General features: G+C 42.1%; 1 protein-coding gene across 8 annotated transcripts in view; it reads left to right on the forward strand.

The window, feature by feature from the left end:
- Window positions 1-274: 274 nt before the first annotated feature.
- Window positions 275-27,053, forward strand: part of phf12b (PHD finger protein 12b) — a 50,190-nt gene continuing 23,411 nt past the window's right edge. For all 8 annotated transcript variants that reach the window (XM_061280046.1, XM_061280048.1, XM_061280047.1 and 5 more), the window contains exons 1-9: window positions 275-1,000; window positions 1,268-1,449; window positions 1,889-1,961; window positions 2,075-2,528; window positions 3,413-3,533; window positions 3,628-3,760; window positions 3,850-4,014; window positions 4,142-4,285; window positions 12,937-13,624. In XM_061280046.1, the coding sequence (XP_061136030.1) occupies window positions 935-1,000; window positions 1,268-1,449; window positions 1,889-1,961; window positions 2,075-2,528; window positions 3,413-3,533; window positions 3,628-3,760; window positions 3,850-4,014; window positions 4,142-4,285; window positions 12,937-13,624 (2,026 nt within the window). In that variant the 5' untranslated portion in view covers window positions 275-934. The remainder of the gene's footprint in view (window positions 1,001-1,267; window positions 1,450-1,888; window positions 1,962-2,074; window positions 2,529-3,412; window positions 3,534-3,627; window positions 3,761-3,849; window positions 4,015-4,141; window positions 4,286-12,936; window positions 13,625-27,053) is intronic.

The raw sequence follows: 27,053 nt of genomic DNA on the forward strand, positions 1-27,053 counted from the left end.
TCGCAGTAGAAATATTCCGATCAAAATGTCAACCATATAGTCTCGTCGTGAACGTTTGACAAGAAATACAATTTACAACACTGTGCGCTGCTCAAAGGGTAACGTATTGTTGTTAAAACCATGTTGGTATAAGGCAGAATTGGCTAATTTGTCTACATTTGTGTACTGTTATATACGCACTGTATTAATAACCGTTATTAATAACGAAAATTACACTAGACTCAGTGACTATTTACCTTCTTGACGTTAGCGCATCTGCTCCACTGCGCATGCTCGGCCGGCAATTCGCGGTTGAGCCAAAGGGGAGAGGATGTTGCTAGCACCCAGTGTGGAGGCACTGCCGTTTTCACAATAACATCATCTAAATTTGCATCTTTGCTTACCTTTTCAGTGGATCATATTGCAAACGATTCTGGGAGTCGTGCATCTTGGATCGCATCCTCTTATTTGGCGGTTATATTTTGAGACTACGTCCTTTGTTGACAATGGAAGCGGATCGGTTTGCAGATTTACAGGGCTCGTTTTTGCAGGAGCAGAAACAAGAATCATTGCTGGCCAGCTAGGCCGCGGATGGGGGGTTTGTACCAAACAACAGGCGTGTTTGGACACAAAATACGCCATATTGTATTGCTCTTACCGTTAAAGGGTAGTTCGAAGACTCCCGTGTGTTAAAACGCGATTGTCGCTCAGTTTTGTTTTTGCGTGGTACCTAAGAAGCTAACGAATCCGCTCGCCCTGCAACCTTGACTGCCTGACGTCGTCGTTAGCCCATTAGCCGGCTAACGATAGCCAGCGTTTCTTGGGCAGTCCGTTGTTCAAATCATTTTAAAATACGTAAACGGGCATTGCTGGCGTTGTTGGACTGACACCCATTATCAAGTGTCCAGTGACAATTTGGATTGCCCATTTAACTTGTTACGTTTGCCCTGGATGAATGTGGAACAAAATGGAGACCCCGACGATTGTGTACGATTTGGATACATCTGGGGGCTTAATGGAGGTAAGGTTTCTTGGCCCAAACGCTCAGTTTACATTCTAGTACTATTAAAAATGCAAATATGTAATCGTTTATATTTTCAGCTTCCTATTTCATTGTACATTTCCTAGCAATCTATAGTAGTCTTGCTGTTGGAAGGGGTTAACGAGGCCACAGGAACCCTTCAAGCCTTGCTTGGAATGGCAACCGTGGACATATGCTATACTCTATGTACAAATTAGTGAAGTATACTGGAAAGTAGTGACCGATTGGTGCAAACTACATCTACAGCAAATTCAGACACTTCTGGCGCCCCCAAAGTCTGAGGAGGTTGAAAAGAGAAGTCGGAAGTTGGGGAGAGACGTCCGTAGAAGCGGCAGGGCCACCAACCACGACACCTGCGATAGTTGCAGAGAAGGAGGGGATTTGTTGTGTTGTGATCATTGCCCTGCAGCGTTCCACCTCCAGTGCTGGTAAGTTGTCATTATTTTGCTCTAAAACCAATTGCACTTGATCAAACTCATTAAGAACATCATGTACAGTAATAGTTCTACTTACGACCTTAAATGTGGTGTCGTATCCTCGTAGCACTTCGCATATTATTTCTATTTGTGTCAATTTGTCAAGTGGCCCCATCATGACTCTTTCAATTTTACCTATTTTATATCATGTTCAACACAGAGCATCTTAATCCATCCTTTATTAATAGTAACTTTGAGAAATATGCTTTGTCGGAACCTCAATATTTATGTCAAACACTTATCTACACATTCAAAGGGCTGCACGATATAACAAAAAATAATGTCATTGCGATGATGGTACGTGAAATACGCTCATCGCAAAGACGTGCAATAAGTTTTATCAAAAACTGATAACTGACTTATTGACTGATTGTTTCCTCATTTGGCATAGCAACCCACCCCTGAGTGAAGAGATGCTTCCTCCAGGAGAATGGATGTGCCACCGCTGCAATGTTCGAAAAAAGGTGTGTTGTAGATCAGATTTGGCCCTCTACCAAATCTCTTTGCACTGCTGGTAGGCTTCAGACAAAACAAAATTTTGATGAAGGTTTAATGTTTTTCTTATGATCTTTTTCAGAAGCGAGAGCACAAGTCTGAACAAACCAACGGCCTGCTGGAAAAGTCTTCTGTTAATAAACGTGCTTCATCTCCAGCTATGGAGCTGGAGCTTGGCACTGGCCCACTGCGTCTTGATGGCCTTCCCCCAGGGGCTGGAGCAGCAGGGCCTGGTCTTCGCGTGGCCCAGGTACGCCTCTTGGACCGTAGGAGTAGCAGCAGGCCAAGCAGCCGGCCAGGCACGCCAACTTCCAATACTTCGTCGACCCCTACCCCCTCAGAGGAGCAGAATGATGGAGAAGAGGAGGCGCCTGAGGATGATGTTCAGGGCACAGAGCTGGAGAATACTGTATTATCTTCTCCAGTACCACGTCTTCTCAAGAGGCCCTTTCAGCTGCTCATAGCAGCCGCTTTGGAGAGAAATCCTACACAGTTCCAGCTACCTAGCGAACTTACATGTACCACTGCATTGCCAGGTTAGTCAGTACCTAAAAAGCATTGTCAAATGAAAGTCAGCTAATGCTTTTAATACATACATACATACATACATACGTACGTACGTACGTACGTACGTACGTACGTACGTACGTACGTACATACATACATACATTTTCTGTACCGCTTAGTCCCTACGGGGGTCGCGGGCGTGCTGGAGCCTATCCCAGCCGTCATCGGGCAGTAGGCGGGGGACACCCTAAACCGGTTGCCAGCCAATCTCAGGGCACACAGAGACAAACAACCATACGCACTCGCACCCACACCTAGGGACAATTTGGAGTGCTCAATCGGCCTACCAAGCATGTTTTTGGGATGTGGGAGGAAACCGGAGTGCCCGGAGAAAGCCCACGCGGGCCCGGGGAGAACATGCAAACTCCACACAGGGAGGGCCGGAGGTAGAATCGAACCCGCACCCTCCTAACTGTGAGGCGGACGTGCTACCCAGTGCGCCACGAGCCGCCCATGTAATACAATAATATTCAATTATGATTTCGGTTGGGCCAATTTTTTTTTAAATCAAGGAATGTAGCTAGGTCATACACAGTGTATCAACAGGTTTTGGTGTCAATTTTGCGTTTCAAAGTTGAAATGGATGTTTTCCCCCCCAGTATCTTACCACTGTAATGGGTTTTAGCATTGTCAGCTATGTGGGTAGGCTATGCATGTGTTACATTCACAGTATCAAACACTGTAGGAAGTTTTGTTATCTTTGTGATAACCCTCTGCATCTCTTGAATGCAATTTAAAACTGACAAGCTGGGCCTCTCAGGGTATTGGTTCTGGGCCCAAAATTAAATAGCATTGTTGTAATAGGTTTATCACTTCTACAAAGTTTGGTAACAAACATGTTATCTGTGTTCAGGCAGCAGTAAACGAAGGAAAAAGGAGGAATTGCTTGGCAGGCCATTCAGGCGACCGCAATATGAACTAGATCCGAATGGTCTGGTGCCGTTACCAGTCAAAGTCTGTTTTTCATGCAACAGGTATTCTGATATACCATAATATGTACTGACATATAAATAGATCTCTTATATTCTTGATTGTTTTGCTGTCTTTGTGTTTTATTACTCGGTGTAGAAGTTGCAGGTTGGCTCCCTTGATACAGTGCGACTACTGTCCTCTCCTGTTCCACACGGACTGTCTAGACCCACCACTTACAGCTTTACCTGCTGGTAAATGGATGTGCCCAAATCACGTTGAGCATTTAGTGGTGAGTGGCGTAGAACTGCAAATAACATCTTCTGGTTAAATACAATGCTTAGCTTTGTGTGTTTTTTTTGTGCATTTTTGGTTGCTTAGCTAAATCAGAGAAGCCTTAGCCTGTCCAGTCGGTGTCAGCTTTTCGATGACTTTCAAGACAGAATGTCCCAACATGCAGTCAAGTTGGACTTTCTTCGCAGAGTCCATCGGCAGTTTTCACCAAACTGTCGGACCACTCAGCAGTGCAACAAAAAGACTATCAAGGTAGACTGTGCCACAGTACAATGTGTGTTTTTGCATATGTTCAGATAAACTGGTATATTTCTGAAGTTCCTAAATTGTTGTCCATCTTCTACAATTGTTTTTGTAACAATTGCGTTTTTGTTTTCAGGTACCAGATGCCATCAAGTCCCAGTACAAGAATCCACCCTCCATTCTACATCCTGCAGGGGTGCGCCAATTGGAGTTAGTTTGTAATGGTCCCCCTGAACATCACTCCTCAAAGCACCTCACCACAGATGCTGAACAGCAGGAGGTAAGATTCCAATTGTATTCAAATAAAATGAGGTTCAAATTGTTGACACTATTAGTACCGTAATTTTCTGACTAAAAGTCGCACCGGAGTATAAGTCGCACCAGGCATAAAATGCCCAAAAAAACGAAAAAAAACATATAAGTCGCATTTTAGGGGGCAATTTATTCGACAAAATCCAACACCAAGAACAGTCATGAACGAGCAACAACAGGCTAAACGATAGCTATGCTAACGTGACATAAACACAAACTAAGAGCTGAGAACGGCCCTGACTTAAATTCAGAGTTATTCAAAAAACGATTACATAAATAACACGTTAATAAAACCATCTGCGTCACTCCAATTCATTAAATCCATCAATCGTCCTTTGTCAACAATGCGTGCGCGCCGCTGACGGCTCTTGAACTTCAAAATATTCCACAGGCCCATATAACGATATATAAATTATATACCAAATAACTATTATATAAGCAATAATGTTATCAAACCATCTGCTGCTAACGTCCAACGCTGCGCCTTCGCTTCTCTTCCGGGGGGGGGCGTAGTCGGACGTCAAACGCTGCGCGTTCGCTTCTCTTCCGGGGGTGGGAGGGCGCTAATGAGACGTCAAACGCTTTGTGTGGCGGGCTCCATCTAGCGTGGAAACTGAAAAGTGCAACTTGAGTTGCACTCGAGCTCAAGTTGCACTCGAGCTCAAGTTGCACTCGACAATAATAAAATAATAAGATGGAATCAAAATGATTTTTTTTCCTCATATATATCGTATATACGCACTTAAAAGCTTTTCATTTTCTTTTAAATTCTCTCAAAAAATAAAGGTGTACCTTAATACCGTATTTTCCGCAACATAAGGCGCGTCGGGTTAAAAGGGGCAGACTTGATCCCAGGGGGTTTTCTGTACTTAGTCCACACGTAGGACGCACCCCGCATTATAGGGCGCATGCATGCCATGACTCACGGTAAAGATGTCATAGGGGCAAGGCAGTCCGTTCCATTGTACTTTACTCTACTATTTAATGATGTATTGTACTCACATTGTTAATCGATATTAATACGCAAATCCATCAAAATCCTCATCTTCTGTACCCAAATTAAACGGTTTGGCAAGTTGTCATTGTCTCATTGTGGTCACGTTGCTCTTCTGCAATGACCCTGGCTTACCAAAAAGCTCTAATTGTGCCTCGTAAGCATGTCTCTTTGTCTCTGTCATTTTAGCGGGTTCTAATGCTGTTTTCGTTGCACAAACAATAGTACCGTTTTTTTTCCATGTATAATGCGCCCCCATGTATAATACGCACGCTAAAAATGGCATGTCGATGCTGGAAAAAAGTGGCTCTGTATGGGAGAGAAGTTGAAGAGGAATAGAAACACCCTTGGAAACCAAAACTTGCCCCTCGTCGTGACTCGGAGCCGCAACAAATGTTTCAGATTTGTTTAGGGTACATTGTGACAGCAAACGAGCAGGTGATCGAGCAAGCGTCTGATACGAGAGCATTGCGTTCGTATGGAGCGTGTTTGAAGTGGACAGAAGAGACAAAAGGAACAAGGCAAAGTGTTGTGAAATAAAATATTACCTGTAGTACGCATTTTGTTATTTGCTGATTATATTAAACTATCACATTCATTGTCAGTCAAGAAGAGGACTATTTGCATCGGATCCATAGTGCGCATGCGCAGTGATACTGCCTCCGTATGACGTCCAGTCCGCGATGGAGATCAAAAACCAAACAATATTTGACAATAACACAGGTTTCTGTTCCTGTCTTTGGTAATGTCACCCTGTCTTTTTGTTCCACGTCTTTGTCGGTCAGTCCTGTTGTTGGTTTTGTTAGAGAGTTATGTTAGTTTACCAAGTCTGTGTTTTGAGTTACTCCAATGAACCCTGGTCCAAGCTGCACTTGGTCGCCCTGCTCCTTTCCACACTCCATCCGTGACAAGATTTTCTTCAAAAATTGTTGTACCATGATTTTCTTACAAAAATTTTTTTTTAAAGAAATTGTACCCATGTATAATGAGCACCCCAAATTTTAGGACAATAAATTAGTTAAATTTTGCGCATTAAACATGGAAAAAAACGGTATTTATTTATCAATGGCGGCGGACGTACGTATGCTACGTGTTATGTACAGTCCACTGATTGGTTTAACGCTCCGATCTACGTGAAACGTAATGTCCTCTGATTGGTTCATCGGGTCTACATATTACGTCTGTACATTACAACTCTGTGTGGCGGAATAAACACAAAACAACTTTCCAGATTTTGGGATTCAGTCCACTCACAAGCCTCACCTTATTAAAAGGCGCACCTTTGTTTTTGGAGAAAATTAAAGGCTTTTAAGTGCCCCTAATGGTGCAGAAAATACCGTAGTTTGTTTTTTGGTTTAGATCTAACAAATTTACTACCGTAATTTTCGGACTATAAGTCGCGTTTTTTTTCATAGTTTGGGTGGGGCAGCGACTTGTGTTTTTTTTTTCTTTGTATCGATATATCGTATCGTGACAAAACCCGCGATTTACACCCCTATAATTTATATATCAAATAACTATTATATAAGCAATAATGTTATTAAACCATCTGTGCACTGTAAATCACTAAATCCATCGATCAAATTCCTCGTCCTTTGTCAACATCGCCGCGCCTGCGCCCTGACGTCAGCCTCGTCGTTATTCCACAGATCTACCGTTTTTTTCCGTGTATAGTGCGCCCCCATGTATAGTACGCACCCTAAGAATGGCATGCTGATGCTGGAAAAAAGCTTGTACCCATGTATAATACGCACCCAATTTTTATGAATTTTTAAAAAAAAAAAAATTCTAATGTTTTTTTTTTTTTTTTTTTTTAAGTCCCAATGATCGTCACACACGCAGGGAGGCAATGGGTCCCATTTTTATAGTCTTTGGTATGGTCTTAACTAGGCTGGATGTAATTTTTTTTGTTGGCGTTGATTTCTCCGACTGCCCTTAAACGCACCACCGCGCTCCGTGCGCGCACGGGAAAGAGGCGGCTCTGTATGGGAGAGACGTTGAAGAGGAATAAAAACACCCTTGGAAACCAAAACTTGCCCCTCGTCGTGACTCGGAGCCGCAACAAATGTTTCGGATTTGTGTAGGGTACATTGTGACAGACAGCAAACTAGCAGGTGATCGAGCGAGCGTCTGATACAAGAGCATTGCGGTCGTATGGAGCGTGTTTGAAATGAACAGCAGAGACGAAAGGAACAAGGCAAAGTGTTGTGAAATAAAATATTACCTGTAATACGCATTTTGTTATTTGCTGATTGAAACTGCTAATTAAACTGTGAATTGAAACTAATAGGAAGAAAACATATCTCGCTCTTAATATAGCTGACGTGTCTTGCGCATACGTTCTGCGCATCTGTAATGGCGGCCTCCGTATGACGTCCGGTCCGCGATGGAGATTAAAAACAAACAATATTTGACAATAACACACCATCAAGGATTGCACCATCACATCAAACGATGTGTCGTCAATTATGGATTTTTTTGACTAAGTGTGTTGGGCACGATGGCTGAATGCGATGCGCGATTGACAACAAACAAGAAGAAAGGTGAGTTTTATTTCGGGGGAGATTTGTCATGTCTTGTCCCCAGTTTTGCTATGTGTCTAGGTTGCCATAGTTTCTGTTCGCGTCGCCCCTCTCTTCCTGTGTCACCTCAATCGATGTAACGTGTTTTGTATTTAAGTCCTGTCTGCCCCTTGCTCACCGTTGGATCATTGCATCTGTTACTGTCATTCTGTTCCTGTCTTTGGTACTGTCACCCTGTCTTTTTGTTCCACGACTTTGTCGGTCAGTCCTGTTGTTGGTTTTGTTGTACCATGACTTTCTTTTAAAAAAATAAAATAAAAAAAAATTTTTTTTTACCCATGTATAATACGCACCCCAGATTTTAGGACAATAAATTAGTTAAATTTTGCGCACTATACACGGAAAAAAACGGTACTATATAACTATATTGTAGCATTAACAAAGTTCAAGGAAAGACGTGGGTTTGGTAAACGGCTCTTTATTTAACAAAACAAACTTACAGGCGTGTGGTGAAAGACAGCTCGGTAGAGTAGGACTGGGCGTGCGTAAAAGCATTGTCCGTGCCTGGACGAGTCGATCTTTGTCCTTTATGTAAACAACCGCCGAGCTGCTGACGCGACGTTGCGCTGCTGACGCGCGACGTCGCGTCGCGCTGCTGACGTCAGCATGACCATTTCCCGTGACTCCCGGTCCAAGATGGTGGACAGGTCTGCACGTCGTCAACCAGCTAAAGCGATCATCTAGTGTTTCTATGTATCTCTATTAGGGGTGTAAATCGCGGGTTTTGTCACGATACGATATCATATCGATACAAAGAACTACGATACGATATTTGCCGATATCTTAAAGCCTGCTGCGATTCATTCACGATATATCACGATATATAGTGCTCTACGATCGTAATTGCTGGTCTTCCACCGCATTCAGACAAAGCCTTGTAAAAGGCAGCTTTCTGCTCTTCAGTTGGTGGAGGAACATTCAGCAGTTTTCTCGCAGCACTTTCCTCAGGAGTTGGAACTTCTGGTTTTTGTTTCTGGGCTGGACGGGCAAAATCGATATTGCATCCTTCAGCATATTCTATGTGCGATGCTGATGGTTTCAGCCACTGACAAGGTAGTGATGTGCATGAAGTGGCCGTCTTCATACGTATTAATTAGGGGTGTAAATCGCGGGTTTTGTCACGACACGATATCATATCGATACAAAGAACTACGATACGATATTTGCCGATATCTTAAAGCCTGCTGCGATTCATTCACGATATATCACGATATATCGATCGATATATCTATTTTTTTAAATAAAAAATATAGAACAATATCCTGATTTATAACATACGCAAAATCAACAAGGTACTGCAAACTCTTTATTTAGGAAATTACAAGATTATTGTAGTATACAACGTGCTTATTTTAACACTGAACTTTGATGTCGTGTTTTTTCTTTAAATGTGCGGTGAGATTTGTGGTCCCTGAATATTTGATCACCGCATGGCAGGATTTACGAACTGCACGTGTCTTGTCCGTTGAGCCATCTTTTCTTTGGAATCCAAAGTGCTTCCAAACGAATGACTTGAAGCTTAAAGGGAAGCAAATTTCTTCGTCTTTTTGGACACTAGCCATAGCACCAGCCCAGGAGCCACGTACTAGTTGTCGACTCCCCTTTCACGTGCCTGCTCTGCTCACAACACAACGCCGCGCGCACTGCTCCCGGAAAGAGGAAGCAAGCAACAATGAACTGGATTTCAAAATAAAGTCGCATCTAATGTCCGAGGTCAAACACGGCGATATAAATCGATGTTTACGTTTAGCATCAATGCCAATAAATCGTAGAGCATTATATCGATTAATCGATGTGTATCGATGAATCGTTACACCCCTAATATCTATGAAGCCAAATCCCAAAGTAGTAGTAGAAGAAGAAGCAGCACATGTGATTGCGTGTCAAATACAGACTCACTACCAGAATTGGGCATCTCACAAAAGATTATATACTCACACTTGAGGGGTAGATAGGCACTCCAGAAACCAAACTATTGTATACAAGCAATTTTTTACATCCTGTAAGATAATGTTGTGCAAATTGGGCTTAAATACAGTGCCTCGCGAAAGTATTTGGCCCCCTTGAACCTTTCAACATTTCGCCACATTTCAGGCTTCAAACATAAAGATATAAAGTTGTAATTTTTGTCAAGAATCAACAACAAGTGGGACACAATCGTGAAGTAGAACGAAATTGATTGGATAATTTAAACTTTTTTTAACAAATAAAAAACTGAAAAGTGGGGCGTGCTATATTATTCGTCCCCTTTACTTTCAGTGCAGCAAACTCACTACAGAAGTTCAGTGAGGATCTTTGAATGATCCAATGTTGTCGTAAATGACTGATGATAAATAGAGTGCACTGTGTGTAATCAAGTTCCCGTATAAATGCACCTGCTCTTTGATAGTCTCAGGGTTCTGTTTAAAGCCTCTCTGCGCTTTGAGGACAAAGGAACACACCAGGCAGGTCCGAGATACTGTTGTGGAGAAGTTTAAAGCCGGATTTGGATACAAAAAGATTTCCCAAGCTTTAAACATCTCAAGGAGCACTGTGCAAGCAATTATATTGAAATGGAAGGAGTATCAGACCACACACTCCAAATCTACCAAGACCCGTCCGTCCCTCCAAACTTTCATCTCAAACAAGGAGACTGATCAGAGATGCAGCCAAGAGGCCCATGATCACTCTGGATGAACTGCAGATAACTACAGCTGAGGTGGGAGAGTCTGTCCATAGGACAACAATCAGTCGTCCACTGCACAAATCTGGCCTTTATGGAAGAGTGGTGAGAAGAAAGCCATTTCTCAAAGATATCCATAAAAAGTCTTGTTTAAAGTTTGCCACAAGCCACCTGGGAGACACCAAACATGTGGAAGAAGGTGCTCTGGTCAGATGAAACCAAAATCGAACTTTTTGGCCACAATGCAAAACGATATGTTTGGCGTAAAAGCAACACAGCTCATCACCCTGAACGCACCATCCCCACTGTCAAACATGGTGGTGGCAGCATCATGGTTTGGGCCTGCTTTTCTTCAGCAGGGACAAGGAAGATGGCTAAAACTGATGGAAAAGATGGATGAGGCCAAATACAGGACCATTCTGGAAGAAAACCTGTTGGAGTCTGCAAAAGACCTGAGACTGGGACGGAGATTTATCTTCCAACAGGACAATGATCCAAAACATAAAGCCAAATCTACGATGGAATGGTTCACAAATAGACATATCCAGGTGTTAGAATGGCCAAGTCAAAGTCCAGACCTGAATCCAATTGAGAATCTGTGGAAAGAGCTGAAGACTGCTGTTCACAAACGCTCTCCATCCAACCTCACTGAGCTCGAGCTGTTTTGCAAGGAAGAATGGGCAAGAATTCCAGTCTCTCGATGTGCAAAACTCATAGAGACATACCTCAAGCGACTTGTAGCTGTAATTGCAGCAAAAGGTGGCGCTACAAAGTATTAGCGCGAGGGGGCCGAATAATATTGCATGCCCCACTTTTATTTGTTAAAAAGGTTTAAATTATCCAATCAATTTCGTTCCACTTCACGATTGTGTCCCACTTGTTGTTGATTCTTGACAAAAAATAAAAATTTTATATCTTTGTTTGAAGCCTGAAATGTCGCGAAATGTTGAAAGGTTCAAGGGGGCCGAATACTTTCGCAAGGCACTGTATGTCTCAATTTAAGGCCTGAAAATGCATATATAAGCAGCCCTTTCATAGATAAATACCGTTTTTTTCCGTGTATAGTGCGCAATATTTTACTAATTTATTGTCCTAAAATCTGGGGTGCGTATTATACATGGGTACAAAGAAAAAAAATTTTAATTTTTTTTTTTTTTAATTTTTTTTTTTTTTTTTAATTAAAGTCATGGTACAACAAAACCAACAACAGGACTGACCGACAAAGTCGTGGAACAAAAAGACAGGGTGACATTACCAAAGACAGGAACAGAATGACAGTAACACATGCAATGATCCAACGGTGAGCGAGGGGCAGACAGGACTTAAATACAAAACACGTTACATCGATTGAGGTGACACAGGAAGAGCGGGGTGACACGAACAGAAACTATGGCAACCTAGACACATAGCAAAACTGGGGACGAGACATGACAAATCTCCCCCGAAATAAAACTCACCTTTCTTCTTGTTTGTTGTCAATCGCGCATCGCATTCAGCCATCCTGCCCAACACACTTAGTAAAATTCATAATTGACGACACATCGTTTGATGCGATGGTGCAATCCTCGATGGTGTGTTATTGTCAAATATTGTTTGTTTTTTAATCTCCATCGCGGACCGGACGTCATACGGAGGCCGCCATTACAGATGCGCAGAACGGTTGCGCAAGACACGTCAGCTATATAAAGAGCGAGAGTTCAGTTCTCCACCTATTAGTTTCAATTCACAGTTTAATTAGCAGTTTCAATCAGCAAATAACAAAATGCGTATTACAGGTAATATTTTATTTCACAACACTTTGCCTTGTTCCTTTCGTCTCTGCTGTTCATTTCAAACACGCTCCATACGACCGCAATGCTCTTGTATCAGACGCTCGCTCGATCACCTGCTAGTTTGCCGTCTGTCACAATGTACCCTACACAAATCCGAAACATTTGTTGCGGCTCCGAGTCACGACGAGGGGCAAGTTTTGGTTTCCAAGGGTGTTTTTATTCCTCTTCAACGTCTCTCCCATACAGAGCCGCCGTGTGCGCACGGAGCGCGGTGGTGCGTTTAGGGGCAGTCGGAGAAATCAACGCCAACAAAAAAAATGACATCCAGCCTAGTTAAGACCATACCAAAGACTTTAAAAATGGGACCCATTGCCTCCCTGCGTGTGTGACGATCTTTGGGACTTAAAAAAAAAAAAAAAAAATTTAAAAAAAATTCATAAAAATTGGGTGCGTATTATACATGGGTACAAGCTTTTTTCCAGCATCAGCATGCCATTGTTAGGGGTGCGTACTATACATGGGGGCGCACTATACACGGAAAAAAACGGTATACCATGATACATAGAATTGAATATTTTAATTAAAATTTTGTCTTGATGTTTCAAACAGTGGCTTCAGGATGTCATCGCGCTCCAGTGCAGCATCATGCGACACTTGTCCACCAAGCAGAATACTTCATCCAAGCCACCATCCGCACAGTTGGATTCTGACGATAAAGATGTGTGTAAATTTTGTACAGTGCCAGAGGATGTGAGGAGAAAACCTTCTTTACAAAGGACTTCTTCTCCTGGCCCGTGCTCTAAACTTTGCAGTCCATCTGATGACCCAGATGGGCCCTCTCTAACACGGGACACATTATCACAGCAGGTTGGTTCTAAATGCAACATGCCACCCTGCCAGAGCTGTACTAAACATAATGGACCTCTACCAGAGGAGTGTCACCCTTCCATAGCAAATGGACCCTTAGACTGTAACAGTGAATCCCAGTATTGCATACAAGAAGACCCACAGCACAGACTGAAGCCCTGCACAGACACCCTTGAATCAGCTGCCTGTGACCTGGTGAACCACATAGGAACAGAAACACTGAAAAAGGAGCCTGAGAGCGCTACAGAAGCTTGCAGTTCAAAACATCACCCTGTATCCACAATTATGTGCTCTCTAAGCAACATGCAGAACCATAGGCCCCAGGCAGAGCTCCAGATTGAGAGTATAAGCAACAACATTAAGCCCTCTGACACCGTTACCAGCCAAGAGCAATGTCCAAACAACGCTGAATCGCCATCATCAAATCCAGGTAAACACTATGGCAAGGTTGTCACACTTGTTTTTGTCACGTGCCATGTTGTATGGCCTTCCTGACACGGCTGTTCGTTATGACTGTTAAAGCAAATGCATGTATAGATCTATAAGTTTACATACCCAGGCAGAATTTAAGGAATATTAGCAAATTTGTACTAAATATGACTGAGCTTTTTAAGACATTATTGGTCAACTGATTTTACGACATAATCAAAAAGTCAAAGTCTGCTTTATTGTCAATTTCTTCACATGTCAAGACGGACAAAGAGATCGAAATTACGTTCCCACCATCCCACGGTGACAAGACATAGTACACAATATACATACAAGTAAACAACACAAAAACTAAAAACAAGAAGGCACAAACAATGAATAAATAAGAGTGATGAATAAATAATAAATAAACAAATAACAACAATTAAGAGAAGCAAAAATGGAGCAAGTGTGCATACAGCAGACAGTCAGAATATAGCGCAAAAGTACAGGACGCTACGCAGAAGGGGGGAGAGAGTTCAGGATCCTAACAGCCTGGAGTATGAAGCTGTTGGTGAGTCTGGTGGTGCGGGAGCGCAGGCTTCTGTACCTTTTCCCAGAGGGCAGAAGATCAAATAGAGTGAGCGGGGTGACTCACATCACTCACAATCATGGTCGCCTTGCGGGTGAGATGGGACGTGTAAATGTCCTTCAGGGAGGGGAGCGAAGCACCAATAATCTTACCAGCTGTCTTCACTATGCGCTGTAGGACCTTCATGTTGTATTCAGTGCAGCTACCACCCCAAACAGCGATACAACTGGAGAGGACGCTCTCAATGGTGCCACGGTAGAATGTAGTCATGACGGCCGGAGGAGCACTTGCTTGCCTGAGTTTCTGTAGGAAGTACAGCTTTCTTCGCCAGTGATGCGGTGTTGGTGGACCAGGAGAGATCCTCACTGACGTGCACCCGCAGGAATCTGGTGCAGCTCACTCTCTCCACCACAGCACCGTCGATGGTCAGTGGCAGGTGTTGGGTGTGACCCTTCCGGAAGTCAACAACAATCTCCTTGGTCTTGTTGACGTTCAGCAGGAGGTTGTTGTCCCTGCACCACGTGGCCAGAAGGTCGACCTCCGACCTGTATTGAGTCTCGTCGCCCCCGGTGATGAGACCCACCAGAGTCGTGTCGTCGGCATATTTCAGCACGCGGTTGCTACTGTAAGTCGCAGCGCAGTCATGCGTCAGCAGGGTGAAGAGCAGCGGACTGAGCACGCAGCCTTGGGCTTGGAGATTTGTGCGTGACTGCACTTTGAATTATTAGAGTAACTGAAATCACCCGAATGGCGCTGATCAAAACGTTAGCCTTGAATGTTTGGCCTGATAATAGACACATTGACACACTCAGGTAAAAATGGCTACAGGTCTGCTACTCTGATTACAAATTGTGCCAAGGGATGTTAACTTATCCAAACTATACAATAATTTCACTTTAATACATATACAGAGCTAAGTTCAGGACTAAATTCTAAACTAAATTTTTACACAGGTTGCCCTGATGTGCCGATTTTGTTTTTTTTCTTGGCAGGTAAAGTTAGTTGCATCAAATTTTTAAATTGCATCCCATTCAAAAATCTACCAACCAATAGAAATTTATTTCTTGAAATAATTGAGATTTTCTATTTTTGTCTTTTTTTCCGTCAGGGAAATTTACAGTGAGAATGCACGCAGGATTTTTTTTTGTTTTACTTAGCAGTTATATTTCAGCAATACACACAGACACATAATATCAAATAAAGGTAGGACCCTAAACATTATACAGTTTTTCGCGGGAGACGCGTTCCGGGACCACCCGCAAAAAAACGAAAATCCACAATCTAAAAACATAAACCATGCTCCACTCGTTTTAATCTGTGTAACATTTTACACTTAAAAGTATTGAGGAAATTTGAAAGCTGTGAAATCATATATATGTACATCATGAATTAAGTAAATGTAATTAAAGAATTAAGTAGATGGTACTCAACTACATTGAGTTCCATGAAATATAAAATTGAGTTGATTTAATTAGAATTTTAAGTAATGCAATAGTAATCCTAAATTCAAATCACTCAAAAAAGAAAGTAGATATAATTAATATGTGGAGTAGATGCAACTGAAGATGAGATTATTATTAAACAAAACAAATATGCTACACTGACTCAGATTTTTTTTTTTAAATATACTGGACTATCACATATCAGAATAAATGTTAGTGTATTTTCCGCACCATAAGGCGCACTTAAAAGCCTTTAATTTCCTCAAAAAAACAAAGGTGCACCTTTTAATAAGGTGCACCGTTTGTGTGGACCAAATTTCAAAATCTGTAAAGTTGTTTTGTGTCGCTTCCGCCACACAGAGACGTAATATACAAGGGTAATATGTATACCCGATGAACCAATCAGAGGACATTAGGTTTTACGTCGATTGGGGTGGTACACCAATCAGAGGACTGTACGTTACACATTGAGCACCTACCTCCGCCACCATTCATAAATAAATACTATCGTTTGTGCAACGAAAACAGCATTAGGACCCTCTAAAATGGCACAGACAACGAGACATGCTTACGAGGCACAATTAGAGCTTTCTGGAAAGCCAGGATCATTGCAGAAGAGCAACGAGACAATGGCGAGGAGGAACTTGGCATGTTTAATGGCGAACTTGCCCAACTGTTTAATTTGGATATGGAAGATGAGGACGTGGACGGATTTGCGTATGAATATCGATTAACAATAATGTGAGTACAGTAGAGTACATGGTTAAACAGTAGGGGTGTAGGGGGGTCATTGATACACATCGATTAATCGATATAATGCTCTACGATTTGTTGGCATCGATGCTAAACGTAAACATCGATCTATATCGCCCGTTTTTGACCTCGGACATTAGACGCGACTTTATTTTGAAATCCAGTTCATTGTTGCTTGCTTCCTCTTTCCGGGAGCAGTGCGCGTTGTGTTGTGCGCAGAGCAGGCACGTGAAAGGGGAGCTGCGCGGCTCCTGGGCTGGTGCTATGGCTAGTGTCCAAGAAGACGAGGAAATTCGCTCCCCTTTGGGCTTCAACTCATTCGTTTGGAAGCACTTTGGATTCCAATTTGGATTCCAAAGAAAAGATGTTGTTGATTTTGCGTATGAATTGTTATAAACCAGGATATTGCTCTATATTGATCGTAGAGCACTATATCGTGATGTATCGTGAATGAATCACAGCAGGCTTTAAGAAATCGGCAAATATCGTATCGTGGTTCTTTGTATCGATATGATATCGTATCGTGATAAAACACGCGATTTACACCCCTATTAAACAGTAGAATAAAGTACAACCGAACTCACTTTCTTGCTCCCGTGACGTTTTTCTTTTGTTTACGTCAATCATGGGATGCATGCGCCCTATAATGCGGTGCACCCTATGTGTGGATAAAATACAAAATAGATCCTGCAAATTGAGTTTGTGCCTTTTAACCCGAAGCACCTTATGCTGCGGAAAATACGGTAGTTAATTTTCTGATCAATAACCAGCAACTACATACGGAGGTACATATTTCTTGAGAATTCTTGAGAGATTGAGGGACAGAAAACAAAAAAAAAAGAAGGAACTTTTAAGCAACGCTGGAAGATAGGAGGAGGAATAAGGGAGTGTCATAGGAAAGAGAAAGATAAGTTATCTGATTAGGATATGACTATGTAATTATTGACAGTAATTCACTAAAAAAAGGAAAATGTGAACGAGACAGTTGGAGTTATTATTCTTGCAGTTTAAATATGAATTGTATTGGTGGAGGATACATTTTAATACCTAATGTAGAACACTCATTCGTGCCCGATGTCTCTCTCCTGCAGCACCTTTCTTTGCTTGAAACAAGGACAGCAGTTAAGGTGTATAGGAGTCCAACATTGCCATTAATTTTGCCTCAAGAATCAGTGTGGCGATCCTCCGAAACTCTGCACTAACCTGTAAGACAGAGATGAGAAAAGAGGAAATATAAGAACTGGCGACTCATTTATTGTGTCTATTGTCACCGGCCACTTCATTAGATAGACCTATCTTATGCAACCATGTACAAAAGGTGTGCCATAAATTCTCTTCTTAGCTTATACATTTTCAGTTTTGTTGACATTGTCAGAAAGGTGATAAATATACTTGGATGTGGCGAAGCTGTCGATTTGATTGCGTTAGATGACACAGGTCTTACAAATGAAGTGCTGTCGAGTGTATAGCTGTGAAACATGCAGGTTTTCAGTCCACAATATATGTTGACCATTCTGTGACAACAATTCTAATTACTCACTTACGAAACATCAAACATGGTGGGTCACCAGTCCTTGATGTCACCGATGCTCATCTGTAGGATGACATCATGTGCAAACGTTCTGAACATCAACTCATTAATGACTGCTGTCTCTCTTCTTTGATTCCTCGATTAGTTGGTTTCGGTCCAGCTCTTGTCTTTCCTTACTGTCTCCTGCAAGATAGTGAGGGAGAAACACCATCTCTACTGTCTGTGCTTTCTTCTTTGCAGAAAACTTGTCATCTGGGTGCTTGTTCTTGAGTGAGTTGCAGGCAACCTCAGGAAATCCAAGGTTTCTGATCTTCGACCTGTAATTTCCCATCCAGTCTTTGAGACCATACATCCATCCAAGCCAGCTATTACGATTGCCGAGCTTTGACAGGCATGGATGTTTTTTGACTACAGCATCTGCCACCTCACCGAAGGCCCGTGTGTACATGTAGTCAGCTAATTTTTCCATGATGTCAGATTGACTGATTATTTCACAGATTATTTGATTGATTGATTGATTGATTGATTGATTGATTGATTGATTGATTGATTGATTGATTGTGAAGTACAGTACCATCTTTGAGAAATTCTTCATTAGCATTCCTCAGTACTGCCCCTATTGCCACAGAGAAAGTGGAATGCTGATTTTATTTGGTCATGATGTTGTCTGAGGTCTTCCAGGTGGAGAGAGGATAATTGTGTCTTTTGAAGACACTGTATAGGCTGTTGTATCGGTAGCAAAGCTAGAACTGTCATTCATTACATCTGCCTGGTTTTCATTCAACGCAGTCAAGGTAAGAATCACAGATGGTATAATCACAACTTTGATTGTCCCCTTGTGCTTAATGTGGTTGGTAGAATGGAAACTTAAGTAATCACCAAAGTCCTCATCCAAATAATGCAGGGTAAAATCCTCAGTAAAGCCAAGTCTCTTTTACAGTCTCATGTAACTGTTCCACAGTACTGGGTATTCCTGCGGACGGTCTAAGCTTTTCACTTTGATGTTTAATAATAACTTTCAAGGCAACCAAATCCACCTGGACAGAAACAAAAAATAAAATTAACCCGACAGAAGGATGGTGTTTTTAAGAATCAGACTCATCGCCTACCACTGGCAAACAATGTGACGTTTCAATGTAACCATGAGTTTTTCTCCAACAATGGATTCCTGTCCCCAAGTTAACTGTGCTTTAGCAGGGACATTTTCCCGGAGTGGTCTAAAATAAATGCCCTAAAATGTTCATCATACTAGCTGTTGAGCATTTTCACAATGAAACCGATAGTGCTACAATAACACTCTGGGAAATCATAATAAAATCAGGTAAACCACCAGTTGACCCATAAGTTAAAGTTAAGTTAAAGTCCCAATGATCGTCACACACGCATCTGGGTGTGGTGAAATGTGTCCTCTGCATTTAACCCATCCCCGTGTGATTTTGATCCATCCCCTGGGGGAGAGGGGAGCAGTGAGCAGCAGCGGTGCCGCGCTCGGGAATCATTTGGCGGTCTAACCCCCCAATTCCAACCCTTAATGCTGAGTGCCAAGCAGGGAGGCAATGGGTCCCATTTTTATAGTCTTTGGTATGACCAAATCTGGTTCTTGAGTGAGTTGCAGACAACCTCAGGAAATCCAATCCCAGCAGCATATTTAGTTCCATGGAGTATGGACACATTGGTCAAATTCAAAGAAGTTTGTGTTGGATAAATTGCCTCGAAAGATTGCTGTATTCGTATGTCTAATTCAGTGCTTCTCAATAATTTTCTGTGATGCCCACCCGAGGGAGAAGAAAAATTTCGCGCCCCCCATGCTTGTACCCTTATTAATATTAAAGAAAACGAAAAATAAATGAAAAAGAAAGATCAACTTACATTAAACAATAACTTCATTAACATTGTTTTTTTAGTCTGTAACAGAACAGATTCAATGTGCATCACTTTGCCTGAAATTAAAAAATCAATTATAATTATTTAAATTAATTATTAAACATTCTTGACCAACTGCCATTTTATGCTGAAAAAAATGCAATAAAATAATAAACAAACATAATATTAAATTAAATAACAGCAATAAATAATATTCAATTCAAAGTAATCTGCAACATTAACTCAAGATTCAAGAGTTTTTTATTCGCCATTTTTGAGCGTGCCAAACAAGGAATTTGACTTCTGTAAATCACACCCTCTGTTCAACATTTAGGTGACTAACAACACAGGACATGTGAAAAATGGCAAATATTCTCAAACATCCCCTGATCTTAAACTCCCAAAAGGGCAAGGAAAAACTCAAAACTCCAGCTAGGGGAAATGAGAAACCTTGAGAAGAGACCACAGATGGGAAGGTCCCTCTTCCAGGATGACCAGGCTGCAATGGATGCAGAGAGGACACATAGTACAAACAGTGTAGACAAATTAAAAAAAGGTGTGGAGTGCAGGATGTTATTGCACAGTAATGACTCTGAGACTCTAAGAGTGGTGTGAGTTCATCAGAGCAACAGCCTGGGGGTAGAAGCTGTCTCTGTGTCTGCTGGTTTTGGCGTACCGGGCTCTGTAACGCTGTCCGGAGGGGAGTAGTACAAACAGACTGCAACCTGGGTGAGAAGGGTCTGTAGAGATGTTCCTTGCACGTTTCCTGGTCCTGAACAGGTACAAGTCTTGGATAGATGGGAGGTTGATTCCAATGATCTTTTCTGCAGTCCTGATTGTCGGTTGCAGTCTGTGCTTGTCTTGTTTGGAGGCCGATCCAAACCAGACAGTGATGGAGGTGCAGAGGACAGACTGGGTGATGGCAGTGTAGAAGGTCTTCAGAAGCTCTCGCGGCAGGTTGAACTTCTTGAGCAGGTCCCAAGAGATTGTGGCTCCCAGGAACTTGAAGGTGTCTGTGGAGAGAATAGTATTACTGCGGATAGTGAGGGGTAAAAGTGAAATCCACTGTCATCTCCACGGTCTTGAGCGGGTTCAGCTCCAGGTGGTTTTGGCTGCACCAGTGGACCAGTCACTCCACCTCCTGTCTGTACGCAGTCTCGTCACCATCCTGGATCAGTCCGATGAGAGTCGTGTCGTCTGCATACTTCAGGAGCTTCACAGGAGAGTCACCTGAGGAGAAATCATTGGTGTAGAGAGAGAAGAGCAGTGGGGAGAGGACGCACCCCTGAGGGGCTCCAGTATTGGTGGTCCGGGTGTCAGATGTGATGCCCCCCATTCTCACACGCGGTCGCCTGTTGGTCAGGAAGCTGGTGATCCACTGACAGGTGGAGGCAGGCACCGCAAGCTGGATGAGCTTCTGTTGGAAGATGTCAGGAGCGATGGTGTTGAACGCCAAGCTGAAGTCCACGAACAGGATCCTGGCGTATGTTCTTGGGGTGTCCAGGTGGTGCAGGATGTAGTGCAGTCCCATGTTGACCGCATCATCCACTGACCTGTACTGACCGGTCTATAGTCATTCAAACCTGTGATGGCGGGCTTCTTGGCCACTGGAACGATGGTGGAGCTCTTGAAGCACGAGGGCACCTCACACAGCTCCAGAGAACGGTTGAAGATCAGTACAAAGGTGGGCGCCAGATGCTCAGCGCAGACTTTCAAGCAGGAAGGTGACACGCCGTCAGGAGCACAATATATTCTACAAAACATTCTAACCTACAAAACAAAACTGAATAAAACAATTTGTGCTGTTTTTTTTTTTTATCAAAATGAGGCAGCGTGACAGAAACCATATCCACGGCTGCAGGTAGTATCAGCTCTTCTGCAATGGTGTGTTGTTGTTTTTTTGCACTAAGCAATTTGGTACGCTAGTTTATATGCTTACAATGCTTGCTGATTGACTGAAGTAGCATTCACAAAGTGAGATGATTGTTGGCAATATTCAGCCCGATTTCGCTGAAAAACCTTAAGCCTCTTATCAGCGTGATTGGGGTGCAATGACTTTAAGTGCTGCCTTGATTTATTTAGCTTCATACTGTCCGCTGCCAACATTGTAAGGCACAGTAAACACACCAGTCTTTCCTCGTCTCCCATCGTAGTCGCGCCGAAGCCGAGCGCTACGTATGCTTCATCATATTTCCTTGTCTTAGCTTTTGTGTAAATCTCAATTCTCTTATCTCCGTCTTTCTCCACCATTCTTTTCAACCCTGTTAAATATTTTTCCATGGTGTCCCACTGCACTTTTTATCGCCTGCTATGTGCTGTGTGTGCGTATGTTCCGTGCGCTCCACACTGTAGAGCGAATACTCCTTGCGCACACTCTTACATTGATACCGCCACTCCCACCTACTGCAGTGGATGTCTAATTATCCTTTAATCTAGTACAGCCAAAAGAAAAGTATGTTCCCTGGTGTCACACGCCACCCCTCTTGGGGGCCACGCCCCACTATTTGAGAAGGACTGGTCTAATGGAAGAGATATTTTTGTGACACACTGCAGGTTTCAAAGTATTTTCTTGTGAACTGTATGCTATCATCATTTGGTGCTGAGGCAAGTGACATTAATACAGTACTGAAATGTTTTGTGTGTCTAACAACTTGCTTAAAAAAGCTACCGTTTTTTTCCGTGTATAGTGCGCAAAATTTAACTAATTTATTGTCCTAAAATCTGGGGTGCGCATTATACATGGGTACAAAAAAAATTATTGTATTTTTTTTTTAATTTCTTTTTTTATTTTTTTTTTTAAAGAAAGTCATGGTACAACATACGACCGCAATGCTCTCGTATCAGACGCTTGCTCGATCACCTGCTCGTTTGCTGTCTGTCACAATGTACCCTACACAAATCCGAAACATTTGTTGCGGCTCCGAGTCACGACGAGGGGCAAGTTTTGGTTTCCAAGGGTGTTTTTATTCCTCTTCAACGTCTCTCCCATACAGAGCCGCCTTTTTCACGTCCGCACGCCTTTTTCACATGCGCGCACGGAGCGCGGTGGTGCGTTTACGGGCAGTCGGAGAAATCAACGCCAACAAAAAAAATTACATCCAGCCTAGTTAAGACCATACCAAAGACTATAAAAATGGGACCCATTGCCTCCCTGCGTGTGTGACGATCATTGGGACTTAAAAAAAAAAAAAAAAAAAAAATAAATTTAAAAAAATTCATAAAAAGTATTATACATGGGTACAGGCTTTTTTCCAGCATCAACATGCCATTTTTAGGGTGCGTATTATACATGGGGGCGCATTATACACGGAAAAAAACGGTATGTTTTGCCTGAAATCGCATAGTCCACAGGCGAACCAAAGGACCAAACCCTCAAATCAAATCAGGATAATGCTCCAAAAAATTGTGCTTTGGAATAAATTTTACATCTGGGAAAAGTTCCAACAGCCTGTGACGGTGTTCTGATATCAGCATGTCGAGGTAGCAAATACTTTCCTCAGTAGGAATGGGTGCTATTACAAGCTCAATTATATCTTTTAAAATCATGAGAATGTGCCATGCTGGATCATTCTGTGGTATAGTTGCACCAATAATGAATAATAAATTCTTAATGTCCAATTTTCGCTGGCGTCCCCAATGATACTTTTACGAGAGGCAACATTTGCTGAAATAGGTTGGGGCTGATCAGTTTTATCAGTAAATTTGTACAAAAAGTGATGAGTGATGGACTTCTTAAGTTCTGTCAAGGTGAAGTACTTCTCTTCACACCTTTTTGAATTTGTCTACACTGTTTTATGCCATTATTGCCTAAGTGTTGTTAGTCACCTAAATGTTGAACAGAGGGTGTGTTTTTACCGAAGTCAAAGTCCTTGTTTGGCACGCTCAAACATGGCGAATAAAAAACTCTTGAATCTTGAATCTTCTTCCTGATGAACACATTAAGACAGTTCCAAAGGAATTATTCTGTTGGGTAGCCAGTTACAAAATGTAGATTACCGTATTTATTCTAATTATCGCCCATATTCTAATAATCGCCCAGTGTGTTAGCGATGACATAAATAAAAAATATTGATACCGCTAATTATCGCCCATGCTGCTAAACCTTCCCCCCAAAACATAAGTTTTCCTCCGCGACCGCATGCCGACGTCATTGCGCAAGTTTAAATATGACTGATTTGTCAGCACGTCGAATGTCCCTTTTAAATTGGTTTTCTCCATAAACTGATACAATTACACTCGTCACTCCGCTACAATATCCTCACACAATTACGTTATCAGGGCGTGGGCTCGACCAAGACGATAGCACCATGTGATGTGCGACGGTAACGTGTCGCATCAATGGAGCGTCAATTGACGCACCCCGCTGTTACAGGTAGATCAAAACAGCCGCTGTTCTAGTGTTAAGAACACCAGTGAGATGCAGCTATTGAATACTACTACATAAAGAAAATATACATATCGCCCATTTCAGTGCCCCTTGGCGATCGGACAAAAAGTGTTCTCTATTAATCGCCCACCCCCCCTGTTGGATTTAAACCTTCTTTAATTATTGCCCTAAATACGGTTCTTAATTTCTCAGTGATGGGACAGTTTCTTCACAACAGTGTACCAAAGCAGGATTTCAAGGCTGTATTCATATGCATTGGAAGCTTTGATGTTCGTTTTATACCTGTTATTACTTGCATGAATAATGGAGACAGCGTGGACTAGAAGTGTTTATAAAACTCAGGAAGAAATCCATCTGGACCAGGTGCTCTATTGTTAGGCATTTTTTGGAGGGCTGAATGTCGTTCTTTATCGATTATTGGTGTGTCAAGAGTGGCAATTAATTCTTGGTTAAGCCCAGGAAGATGGATGTTATTTAAGAATTGATTTATGTTTTCTTGATTAGGATCTATGTCTGAGGAGTATAATTTGCTGTAATAATTTTGGAAAGTGTTATTTATTTTGGTACATTATTTTGCTCTCCTAATGGTGACAATAGTTTATTTATTTTTGTTTTTTTTAATTTGATTTGCCAGGTATTTCTCAGATTTGTTGCCATGATGGAAGGTCTCCTGTCTGAGTCTACAAATTAGGAATTTGGTTTCTTTCATTCATAATTTCATGTTGTTGGGATTCATATTGTCTTAATTCTTTAAGAGTAGCTTCTTTTGTGTTGTTGGCATGGATTATTTCTATTTATTTTTTTCTCTAATTGAGCTTCTGCTTCTTTTTCCTTCTTGTGTTTATGATTAGAAAATGAAATAATTTTACCTCTTATTACTGCCTTTCCTTTTTCCCCAGAGTAATGATGCTGATGACTCTGGAGAGTCATTTAAGGACATCCACTCTTCTTTCTAGATATCTAATTCCGGATCTTTTAAAAGGGATGTGTTGAAGAGCCACCTAGTGGGTGGCTTGTGTAGGATAGAAAGAGTCAATGTAAGCTTTACTGGGGAGTAGTCACTAAAACGGGTGGGAATCTTGAGGCACCTCACGATTCGATTACGATTCAGAGGCGACGATTCGATTATAAAATGATTATTGATGCATTTTTAATTTATGTACCGTATTTTGCGCCCTATTAGGCGCACCGGGTTATAAGGCGCACCTTCAATGAACGGCCCATTTTAAAACTTTGTCCATATATAGGGCGCACCGGACTATAAGGCGCATAAAATAGAAGCTTTACTGCAACAAACTGAGGTTGACTAGAGTTGCGGTATGCACCCACTAGCCAATAACCAACACTAATAAACAATCGCGTTTCTCAAACGATCTCCTATAAAATGATTGGAACTGACTAAAGTTCGATCTAACGCATTGGTACTAGTACTTACCTATGTTTCCCTTCCATATCGATCCGTAGATTTACTCGAAACATTAACAGAGCAGCCTATTTTGACATGAAATAGCCGCGCGCGTATAGCAGCTATCGTTATAGCATTAGCCATCTGCAATTTCCCATGAGCCTCAGCTCGCAATCTCCCATGAGCCTCAGCAAAGTGTAAGCAATCGCGTTTCTCAAACGATCCCCTATAAAATGATCGGAACTGACTAAAGTTCAATCTAACGCATTGGTACTGCTTACCTATGTTTCCCTTCCATATCGATCCGTAGATTTACTCGAAACATTAACAGAGCAGCCTATTTTGGCATGAAATAGCCTCGCGCGTATAGCAGCTATCGTTATAGCATTAGCCATCCGCAAAATCCCATGAGCCTCAGCTCGCAATCTCCCATGAGCCTCAGCAAAGTGTAAGCAATCACGTTTCTCAAACGATCTCCTATAAAATGATCGGAACGGACTAAAGTTCGATCTAACGCATTGGTACTACTTACGTATGTTTCCCTTCAATATCGATCCGTAGATTTACTCGAAACATTAACAGAGCAGCCTATTTTGACATGAAATAGCCTCGCGCGTATAGCAGCTATCGTTATAGCATTAGCCATCCGCAATTTCCCATGAGCCTTAGCTCGCAATCTCCCATGAGCCTCAGCAAAGTGTAAACAATCGCGTTTCTCAAACAATTTCCTATAAAATGATCAGAACTGACTAAAGTTCGATCTAACGCATTAGTACTACTTACCTATGTTTCCCTTCCATATCAATCCGTAGATTTACTCGAAACATTAACAGAGCAGCCTATTTTGACATGAAATAGCCTCGCGCGTATAGCAGCTATCGTTATAGCATTAGCCATCCGCAAAATCCCATGAGCCTCAGCTCGCAATCTCCCATGAGCCTCAGCAAAGTGTAAACAATCGCGTTTCTCAAACGATCTATAAAATGATCAGAACTGACTAAAGTTCGATCTAACGCATTGGTACTACTTACCTATGTTTCCCTTCCATATCGATCCGTAGATTTACTCGAAACATTAACGGAGCAGCCTATTTTGAAATGAAATAGCCTCGCGGGTACAACAGCTATTCGGTGACGCCCCCTGACTACAGTTACCGTAATGTTGGGAAGCGATGCGACCTTGTAATTTACTAGTCGTACTAAAACGTACTAAAACATTTTGGCAGAGCACTGTGTACAACCAGTATGGATCAACAAATTCATCAATTGATCCATATATAAGGCGCACCGGACTATAAGGCGCACTGTCGACTTTTGATAAAAATTTTGGTTTTTAGGTGCGCCTTATAGGGTGGAAAATACGGAATATTATGCACTTTTCCCACATTTCTTTTTGTCTCACTGAATGTGGCTTTCATGCATTGCTCTTGTTTGAAGCACGTGTGCTTTCAGCTCCCACTTATCGGTTAGGAAATGCGC

The sequence above is a fragment of the Syngnathus typhle genome, linkage group LG6 (assembly GCF_033458585.1).
Source record: "Syngnathus typhle isolate RoL2023-S1 ecotype Sweden linkage group LG6, RoL_Styp_1.0, whole genome shotgun sequence".
In the NCBI taxonomy this organism is placed as follows: domain Eukaryota; kingdom Metazoa; phylum Chordata; class Actinopteri; order Syngnathiformes; family Syngnathidae; genus Syngnathus; species Syngnathus typhle.